Raw genomic sequence first — 11108 nt, forward strand, 5'->3', positions numbered from 1 at the left:
TTCATTCTTTACATATAAATTTATCTAAGGAATTGAATTTGTAAGAAAGTAATTCGAAAAAGTTTTATAAGAAGAAAATTTGGAAAACTTAATTCACCCCCTCATGAAAAAAATCCAAAATAAATTAGAGAATGAGGGATTTTTATAGAGAGTCTCACTCAGAGCTAGCCACTCTAGCTGTTTGAGCGAAGCTTGGCCACAAGCAAATGAAACATGATGAAGTTGGCTCGCTTAAACGAGACCAACCACTGGGAGAATTATGAAGGCTCAATTAAGTGAACCATCTTGGCCGCTAAAGCGAGTGAAGTGCAACATTCCCAATATTAAAGGCATATAAAAGACTCAAAATTTCTTGTCATCTCCTACCAATTCAAGGTGCTAACATGGTTTTGGGCATTGAATGGCTCCGCACCATTGGTCCCATCCAAGCTGACTTTGCCATTTCATAAATTTCTTTTACTTACGAATCTACACCTATCACTATTCAAGGTGATGTAGGTCCAACTAACCCAGGCCACCTATCAATAAGTGTGTCATACAGTTCAAAAAGATGTTGTAACTTCACCCCACTTTTTGCCTTTTCATTCCCTAGTTTCCCTTTGTTCGCAACAAGACTTTCCACAACCCAACATACCCCCTAATATCACTACATTATTGGATTTTTTTTCTTAAGCTTCATGGGTTACCTCCTAAACACCCACATGACCACCATATTACCCTTCTACCAACTGTTTCTCAGTGAACGTTAAACTCTATCATTGCCCTCATTCTTAGAAGGACATTATGACCATTCTCATACAAAAAATGCTCAATAATGGAATTATCATACCTAGTAATAGCCCATACTCTTACCTTATCATCCTTCTTGTTAAAAAAAATATGGCACCTAGAGATTAAGTGTAGACTATCATGCTTTAAATGCAAATATTATTCAAGATAGATTTCTAATACCTATAGTTGATGAACTCGTAGACGAACTAGGCAATGCTATTGTATTTTCCAGAATCAACCTACGTTCTGATTATTATCAAATACTAATTAAACCCATAAGACACTCATAAGATCGCTTTTCGCAAATTTAATGGCCAGTATGAATTTTTGGTTATGTCTTTTTAAGTCTTTCAAATGCACCATCTACATTTCTAAGTGTCACTAAAGACTTATTATGTCTTTACCTTTGTAAATTCGTTTTAATTTTTATTTATTTATTTATTTATGAAATTCTTATTTATAGCAACTCCTTTAGTGATTATTTAATTCATTAAAAGACTATTCTCTAATTATTGGTTACTAATAAGTTTTTTGCTAAGCGTTCTAAGTGCATTTTGGAGTACCTAGCATTGCCTATTTGGGTCATACAATTTCAAGTGAATGGGTTAGTCTGGACCAAGACAAAATCAAAGCCATTTTAAAATGGTTAACGCCATGCTCTCACTCAATTCTCTATACACTACAACAAAATAGGCTTTTAGTAGCATTTAATATAGCTTTTAGTGGTAATAAAAATTGCTACAAAATTTTTTACCAGCATCTCCATATTAGTCATTATATATAATGTCGCTAAATCATTTAGTAGCAATTATTTTGAATGCTGGTAAAAACTCGTATAATGGTCGAAAAAAGTATATAATTTTTTTTGGCATTTTTTACTTCTAGACGATGTGAGACTTGTAAGATGAGTACAAATACTCTTTAATTACCTTATTTATAATCGATGTGAAACCGTTATAAGATGAAAGTTATCTTCTACTTAAATATTCTTTAATTGTCTTATCTCCTAATTAATAATTTTTATTATTTTTTTAATGCACTCCCTCAATTTTAGGGACTATTGTGTTTGGTAATAATGAGTAATCTAATACAACTTAGAATATTAAGTTATAAGTTTAACTCAACCCTACAAAATAAACTTAAAAGTTGAGAGTTATCATCCATTTATATACTCTTTAATTATCTTATTTATAGTCGATGGAAAACTTACGTTTTTTTCAATAAATAATTATTATTAATAAATTTTTATATGATATAAATATATTTTTAATAATTATTATATATTAGTTATTAATATTTTTATTAAATAATAAAATAAAAATAATTAATTTATTGTCGTTAAATAATTATTGATTATAATAAATTTTGTTGTAACGACGTTTTCTTATGCCATATGTACTTTTATCGCAAATTTGTTAAGAATTACATTGTTCACGTCTCACCTCTCATAGATATTCTTATGTTCCCATAAGTTGGCTGAGAAGTATTACGGACCCTTTCATATCTGTCGACGCATCAGTGTAGTGGCGTACGAGCTTCTACTCCTTCTTCCTCTCGAATTCACCCCATCTTCCATGTTTCTCTCCTTCGCAAATACTATAGTGATAACCCTTCTCTTCGTATCAAATTCTTGCCCACCACTTCAAACATTATTAATCACCCCACTGTTTTAGACTTCCAATGACGTAACACCTCACCCACTATTGTTGGATACCACTTCTTTTTCCCAATCACTCACAAGCATTTGATTTGCCAGATAACACTAATGGCCCATCCACACCGTTTGTAGAAAGCACAATCCGTGTGTTATATCCTTATTCGTCCAACCTTGAGGACAAGACCTTTTTTCCTCCCTAGGACAATGATAACAACGAGCTAGGCCTATCAAGCCACGAGGCTCAAGAGAATTCACTTACTTTTACCATGGCTAAACGATTATTTCTAATCGGCCTAAGTGTTCTTTTCCTTTAAACCTCTCAAGGTATGAATGAGGAATGAAGTTTATTTTCCAATTTAATTTTACTTACGATTATTAGTAATTCGTAGCTTGAGTCTATCAGGATACATATCTATTCAAACCATTAAAAATATTATGAAAATTTTATTTGATATCAATATTCTTAAATACTTCATTAATACTTATCAATGATGCATATTAGAAAAATATCAAAGCTTTTAAAAATTTATGAATATCAAATATAACTAAATAAGACATCTATACACATGTTTAATATAGAAACATAAAAATATTATTTTTTGATGAACTAAAAATAGAAATTATCTTTTTTGTAGATGACAAAAATATTTTATTATATAAATATTAATGGATATATAAACATGTATCTTACACATATCATATCTTATATATTTTAAAATAAACATATTATTCTATACGTATCATTGCATCATAGATCTCGTTCCTAATTTCAGCATTTGATTCGTGTCTATACATGTTAGTTGCGTATTATATATAAAACACATACTACGTAAGGTGGCTTTTTAAAATGCGTTTACTTCTTCAAGCCGCCTCGATCTCTAATTTAAGAAAATGTGATAATCATATAATAAATTGCAAAACAATATCCTCTACAATAAAGCCATTGAATAAAAAATTGTAGGACATATATATAGAACGTTATTCTTTATTCATAGAAGCATAATATATATACATGGTGACTATGACTTTGGCACTGGAATTAACACACGAAATTGCCCTTTATGATCTCTCACCAGCAGAAGCCATAAGCATACTTAATTCACTTAGGCATGGCTCAAAGTTTGAACTCTCCAAATTCCTTGTACGACTTTGTGGTTAAAGAGGGCAATGGTGTGAAAGGTGTGGCAGAGTTAGGGTTACTAGAGGTTCCAGAGAGGTACATACAACCCCCAGAGGAACGAATCAAGAAGGAAGATTCAAGGATATGTGATGCTCCACCCATTGACTTGTCAAAGCTGAATGGAGCTGAGCATGAGAAAGTGATGGATGAGATTGTTAGAGCAGCTGAGACTCTTGGCTTCTTTCAGGTGGTGAACCATGGTGTGCCTTTGGAGTTGTTGGAATCACTCAAAGATGCTGCACACACATTCTTCAACTTGCCACCAGAGAAGAAAGTTGTGTATCGTGCAGAAGTTAGCCCTAGTCTAGTCACAAAACTTGGAACTAGCTTTATGCCTGAGAGAGAGAAGGTTTGGGAGTGGAAAGACTATATCAGTATGGTTTATAGAAGTGATGAAGATGCTCTTCGATGTTGGCCTAATCATTGCAGGTATGACCATCTAGATTCACTACAATATTATACCCCTTAATGTATCAAATATGGGAAATGTTATAGCAATCTTAAACATGTTTTTAACATGCTATTTATTCATTGAAATTTATTGAAAATATGAAATTTTAATTTGTGTGTCTTTTATTACTTAATAAGTCTCGCATAATTTTATAATTTTTAACGAACTTAATTGAGAATTGTGCATCAGAAAAATACTGTTAGAGAGTAATCCTACAAAGGATCTCATTAAATATTTGAATGATTTATCGTCTACTTGAAAGTTAAAAAAGTTGTTTGTTTAATTAACCTCAAAGAACATTGAAGTGTTCGGTTTGAATTTATATTAAGCAAAAAAAAAAATCATTTGATCGAAAGGTTAATTAAAATAAATTACATTCTAGTTATATTAAATTAAAAATAAAAGAAAAGGAAAAAAAAAGTATATATAATTCTATTAAATGTATTAATTTTTTATCAATCAAAAATTATAATAATGATAACTAGATTTAAATCAATAATTTTATGTACACTATCTCAATTATCATCACTAGGTGAACTCCAATAATTCATTTTACTAAGTTGGACGAAAAAAAGTATAATATAAATAACAGTGAAATAGCGGAAAGCATGATAAAATGTACAGAAGATATATGCAAGTAAAACAGCACACTATAGTTCGGTTTGAATTGGTATTTGGATTAGCAAACATCAACCAAAAATTTATTGGATCCCATCAATTATGCAAAAATATGGTCCATAAAACTTAAAGAAAATTATCTTTTTTTGTTGATTTTCAATTTTTTTGCATCGGTCTACAGTTTTTCTTTTTTAAAATTTTTATTGGATTGGATCTAAACACCTTACTCAAAGAAAAGTAATTTTAAGAAGTATGAAACTGAAAAGTGGTTAATTTACTAATTTAGCATGACAAAATATAATTTATTTTATATAATAATTATATAGCAATATTTTTTCTTTATTTCCTATTATTTCTAGAATGCATCTAAGAGCATCTCCAATCCTGTGGCACATCAGTTATGACTCACTTTATGGATTGCTTAAATTTTAGCAAAGTTACTTATAGAAGCAACTTTACTAAAAATTAAGCAATCCATAAAGTGGGCCAGAGTTGATATGGCAGTGATGTGGCACAGGAAATTGCTTATAAGCAACCCCCATTGCAGATGCTCTAAGAAACAACGAAAAAATTTTAATTTTGTTTTCGCTCTTTAACGTTCAAAACATTGGAATATACATATAAAACAATGTAAAAAGAAAAGAAGTTATATTTTAGTAATTATTTAGGTTTAAGAAATAAAAAAATGTTGTTTTCACCATTTAGTGTTTAAAATCTTGAAAAATAGTAAATAGAGTGAAAACAAATTAGTGACAATATTTTTATAATTATCTACAAAGAATAGAAATTAAAAAAAAAAAAAATCTTGAGCCAGTCAAGCCTAAAATTAGTTTTCTAAAATATTCAAAGCTACAATCTGACTTTCCTGTATTTTTTGTTTTATTTAAAGAATTATGATGAAACAATTTTTTTATTTAAACATATTTAAAAAAAATTAAAGAAAGTTGTTTTGATTAAGTGCCACTCTAAACTACAACAGTTTCAACAATAGCATGTGTTGGTCTAAAATATTTGTTTCTATAATATTTCAGGGAAGTAGTACTTGAGTATTTGAAATTATCATCAAAGATGGTTAGGGTGATCATAGAAATCTTGATAAGTAAGCTTGGGGTCTCACTGGATGACTCAAAGGTTGAAAGTCTTATTGGAATGCAAACAGTGAACATGAACTACTACCCACCATGTCCAAATCCAGAACTCACAGTGGGTGTAGGGCGTCACTCAGACCCAGGAACTATTACAGTGTTGCTCCAAGATGGAATTGGAGGCTTATATATTAAAATGGAACAACACAATGATACTGGAAAAGGAGAGTGGTTGGAAATTCCACCAATCCCTGGTGCCCTAGTCATCAATGTTGGTGATAGTTTACAGGTTTGTTATCTTGAAATTTGATATTCGATGTAAATTTCAGCAACACTCTACACAATTTCTCTTTTTGATTGAATTTTATTAAAAAAAATTATAAAATTACGCATGACACATCTAATTTAATACTTCATTCTATCCTGATTTTGTGATTTTTTTAAATAAAATTTCAACCAATAAAAAAAGTATTGTTAGAAATTTTAATTTTCTTTAGATTAAGAACTAGCAAAAATAAAATTTAATTGGAATTAATTGATGGTTTACAAGATTTTGCACTTGCAACACAATTTGGATTGTCATATGGAAATTATTAACTTTTATGATAATTATATTGAAAGTTATATTTCATATGTTATTTAATTAGTTGATAATGGAAAATTGTTAACGGTGCATTAAAATTAAACTTGAACATATCAATGTACTACATTAACTCTTTGGGGTAACCCTATTTATGTCACATGTAAGATATTGAGCAATGGGAAGTACAATAGTGCTGAACACCGAACAAGGACAACTAGCACCAAAACAAGGGTATCAGTTCCAATTTTTATTGTGCCCTTACCTACTGAAAGGATTGGCCCATTGCCAGAGGTGGTAAAAAATGATGGGTTGGCTCGATATAAGGAAGTTATAATGCAGGATTACATGACCAACTTCTTTGGGAATGCTCATGAAGGAAAGAAGTCTCTTGATTTTGCTAAGATCAACTATGCCTAACTAGTATAAAGAATGTAATGACTTAGAAGCGTTTGTATCTCATAATATGTTATTTGCCTTATTTTTCTCTTTTTGTATAATATGTAGAGTTAATTACTTATACACTACCAGTGTAAAGTTTTTTTTACATTAACAACCAATCATATCTTTTAATACTGTCATGTCAGTTGCTTATTTAATGAAATAATAATAAAATAAAATGATTTAAAAGATATGATTGATTGTCAATGTAAAACACTTTACACTGATGGTGTATAAATGATTAACTCTAATATATAAGCAAATTAATCAGCAACAGTCAAGTTTCACTGGTACAAATTAATAGTAATCAATTTTAAGATCTTATAATCAATTTTAAGATCTTATATAGACTATGTCCATAAAAAAAATTAAGTAAGCAAATTAAACAACCCGTAACATTTAATATCGTATTCGTTGAAATTGAAAACAAACTCAAAACCTAGCCTTAGTCGGGTACTCAAAAAAAATTACTCACGGTGAGTAATTTCCTTACCTACTATGTGTGTATTCTTATTTTCACTTATATCTTTCACATAAGAAAATCGTTAAATAATTAAATTAAAAAATGTAAAAGCACTAAAAGAAAGAGATTGAATAAAAGAAAAAAATAATCATCAAAATATCAACATCACAATTATTCACACATGTCATGGCAGGAGCATACACACGTGCCAAAAGGACCATATATAGGCAAGGCGGACCCAACTCCGAATATAATAATTATACACTAATAATTATACTTTTGCTTTAAATCCCTTCAAAAAAAAAGTATTTTACACTAATAATTATATATATATATATATATATATATTTAAGATTTCATAACTTAAAATTTATTTTTTGAATTTCTAAAAACGCACTTTAAAATTTTCATTTCTAAAAAATATATATAAATATAATTATTTTTTAAAGTTCATTTCTAATTAAAATATTTTTATTTCTTTTATCAAAATATATTATAGATGTTTGTACCATTTTCCATAGGTTCGCCAATTGATTGATTAAAGGGTGTATGTTACTTGCATATTTTGTGTTTTTGTACTTGTGTGCCTGTTTCATTAGTCTTATATATGTATATGTTTCTATATTGTTATGTGGAAAACAAAGGAAAGTTTTTTGATAATGTTTTCCCAATGAAAAAGGTGAGGACAGAGACGAGGCGTGTAAGTTTGAGGAGTAAGTTATGGAGGTTATAGGTTCAAAGAAAGGGACTTTGTTTATTAAATTTTAGGACATAAAAATTTAATTAGAATGCATGTGAACTCATGAAATTGACATTCTAAAATAGTAGGAAGCTTTGCGTGATATTATTATTTGCGGTGTTAATTTCGGTTAGCTTGTCATGAGTGGTGACGATTCATAAGTCATAATAATCATGATTGGTTTTACATTCCCAACTTCACAAAACATTATTTTTTTCTAATATATATATATATATATATAGAGGAGGGTTCAAACGACACCAATGTAACTTTTACTAAGTGTTACACCGTTCAATAACTTTATATTAAATGTGAATTTTGAAAATTCAACCATTAGATTAAAAGTTCATATCTTTTAGATCATATATGTCAAATTTTATATTAATCTAAGATGATTTGATACTTCATTCTCATAAAACAAAATTGACGTAATATATACATTTCAAAATATACTAAAATATGAACACTTTGATTACCTTCAAATTGTTGTTCAATTTTAACAAAAATTGACATATATGATCTAAAATATATGAACTTTCAATCTAACAGTTGAATTTTCAAAATTCACATTTAATATAAAGTTATTAAGCGGTGTAACACTTAGTAAAAGTTACACCGGTATCATTTGAACCCTCCTCATATATATATAAAGAATTATATCATGATAGACTTGAATGGCCAAGCATGAAAAGCATTTCATAGGCTTCATGTTGATATGTAACACTTGGCTTGGTCAGTGATGGATTCTATCCATTTAGCATTATGAGCATATCACATAGTACGTGATTTATCATGATAGAAGTATCCAATTGTCCATTATAGTTATGTATGAAGTCTGAATATATGATGTTGTCGTTACTAATATTCCTAGTCCAAAATCACCGAGAAATGATATTGATGTATAATTATAGTTATTGATCGAGGAGTTGAAAGAATTATGAGAATCAAAAGTGAAGGAATATGATACCTCAAAAAAATCACATTTCAAATGTATGCAACTCTTTTATGAACTATCAAAAATTATCTTGGGTTTGTCATGCTCTCTAGTTGGAGCACAAAAAGGAAAATTGACATATAACACTTCATTAGTTTATTTGAAGCATAGTCATAAGATGTTGCATGGATCATCATGTTTTTTGTTAAAAAAATTAACCAAACCAAATCATTTAAAATTGAGTCGAATTGATCCAAAAAAAAAAAAATAACCGATCCAAATTGAAAATATCCAAACTGAACCGGTTTTAAAAAAATCCCTAAACCCTAAACTTGTACACTACACACAGTACCCGCACGCTACAACTTGCGAAATGCGAAATCGCGAACGAAAGTTATGAAACAAAGTCGCGTTAGAGTTTCGACATTTCGCAAGTTGAGAATGAAATAACTATCGGCTATCGCATTTAATTCTCTACCTCTCTGGTGGCTGGTGCTGGACTATTCGTGGTGGCTGGTGCATTTGCTTCTCTGCATAAACTCTATTTCCTAAATTTGGTAGAGACCTTCCCTTTTGCTTTCTCTTTAATTTAGTTCTTAAAATTTTAAATAATTAATTTTTGGTGAGGTTTCAATTTCAGGTGCTCTAGAAAAGTCCATGGGTACTGAGAGATAGTACGAATCCTGAAATATATTTTGAAGGATTAGGTATTAATGTATTATTGGCATTTGGCATGAGTCATGCATGTACTGTTGTTATAAATACTTTCATTGTTTTTAGTCTTTTAAAAATATGTTTATAGTCATGTTACCAATATTGGGAGTTGGGACTTGGGACAGTGATAATAGGATGGGTGCATTTATGTAATTGAGAAATATTAGAATGCAATTTATTTCACTCTTTTTGTTGGTTAGGCTTAAGGATAGGAAATGAAATGAGATAGATGGATGCTTGTCATTATTATTCAAACTTTTCCTGTATATGTAAAGAGAGTGTGTGCCTTCTATTTTTGAAATGTGAGAATTGTGAGAATCCAAAAATTTGACTTCCTTTTGTGCATTATTTTTCAACTGATATCAACAAACTGTCGTGGTCCTTTCTTTTTCTAATCACGTGTAAGAAAAGATACAATTTTAAATCAAAATTCTACTTTTTACTTGAAAAGATTTACGTGTAAGAAAAGATTTAATATTATTGTTTAATTTAGTGCATAGTTGAAAACCATTACATGATGCTGAAACACTGGAGTACTGTGGTGCGTTGTTTTTTTTTTTTTTTCTATTCATGAAACAATAATGTTATCCAAGAGTATCTCGTGCACACAATAATAAATGATGGTCCAATAAAATATGCAACATCATCATGCCATTTGGGTTACAATTAGCTAAAATTCCCCTGAATACTTTTGAGTTTTAATTAACTAAACAAAATAACCTTAAAGGAAACATTCTAAAACATTGAAAAGTGTAGTTCTGCTTAATTTTTCTTGGATTCCTATTGTACCAACATTGGAATACTATTGATGAAACAGGACATTGTTAAAATTCATTACTGTTTCTTTTTCTTCCTTTCTCATTTTCAATTATTAAACATAACTAATTCTTGGACAGAGATGATATATTAGCCACATGATTAGTGATGACTAATTTCTATTATATTTTCCTCTTACCCTTTTATTATATTCCCCTTCTCATGTTTTAGCATGACAACTTAATCTATGATCTCAATAAATTAACATCTTGTTTTTCTTTTTTATTGCAGAACAACTACATGACTGAGCTAAATGAAGCTTTAGTTCCTGACACTGCAGAACATCTAGTTGAGCAAATATTACCACCTCGCGATTCTAAAGGGCGTAAGAATCGATATGATGTATGGAATCACTTTATTGAGGAGCCAAAGCCCAACATAGATAAGAGAGCTAAGTGTAACCATTGTAGTACATTGATTATGTTTGAGAATGGAACAAGTGCTATGCAAAACCATTTACGTAGATGCAAAGGTATATCAAATAAAATGGTGAGCAAGAAAAAAAAATCAAACTAATCTAAAACCATGGTTTCTTCCCCTTCATTGGCTAGGCCCAAAATTGACCAACAAGCATTGAGAATTGCAATTGTCAAAATGTTTGTGACAATGGATCTCCCCTTTCGATGTATCAAGCATGAAGTTTTTCATGACTTTTTGAA

General features: G+C 29.8%; 1 protein-coding gene and 1 long non-coding RNA gene across 2 annotated transcripts; both read left to right on the forward strand.

Annotated features, from left to right (window-relative positions):
• Nucleotides 1-3408: 3408 nt before the first annotated feature.
• LOC109818815 (scopoletin 8-hydroxylase) lies at nucleotides 3409-6974 on the forward strand. The gene is made up of 3 exons (XM_020384341.3): nucleotides 3409-4037; nucleotides 5709-6051; nucleotides 6511-6974. The coding sequence occupies exons 1-3, from the start codon at nucleotides 3538-3540 to the stop codon at nucleotides 6760-6762; spliced, it is 1095 nt and encodes a 364-aa protein (XP_020239930.1). The 5' UTR covers nucleotides 3409-3537; the 3' UTR covers nucleotides 6763-6974.
• Nucleotides 6975-9249: 2275 nt separating this feature from the next.
• LOC114915002 (uncharacterized) lies at nucleotides 9250-11108 on the forward strand. The gene is made up of 3 exons (XR_003802846.2): nucleotides 9250-9476; nucleotides 9560-9626; nucleotides 10681-11108. It is a non-coding gene; the product is annotated as an uncharacterized LOC114915002 (long non-coding RNA).

Source organism: Cajanus cajan, chromosome 10 (genome assembly GCF_000230855.2).
Source record: "Cajanus cajan strain Asha chromosome 10, NIPB_CcT2T_4, whole genome shotgun sequence".
NCBI lineage: Eukaryota > Viridiplantae > Streptophyta > Magnoliopsida > Fabales > Fabaceae > Cajanus > Cajanus cajan.

What these genes read in the sequence shown, in the direction of transcription:
- LOC109818815 (XM_020384341.3), top strand. Translation starts at nt 3,538, where the DNA reads ATGGCTCAAAGTTTGAACTCTCCAAATTCCTTGTACGACTTTGTGGTT. An exon ending in TGTTGGCCTAATCATTGCAG is followed by an intron (nt 4,038 to 5,708) that starts GTATGACCATCT and finishes ATAATATTTCAG; the next exon opens with GGAAGTAGTACTTGAGTATT. An exon ending in ATGTTGGTGATAGTTTACAG is followed by an intron (nt 6,052 to 6,510) that starts GTTTGTTATCTT and finishes GTCACATGTAAG; the next exon opens with ATATTGAGCAATGGGAAGTA.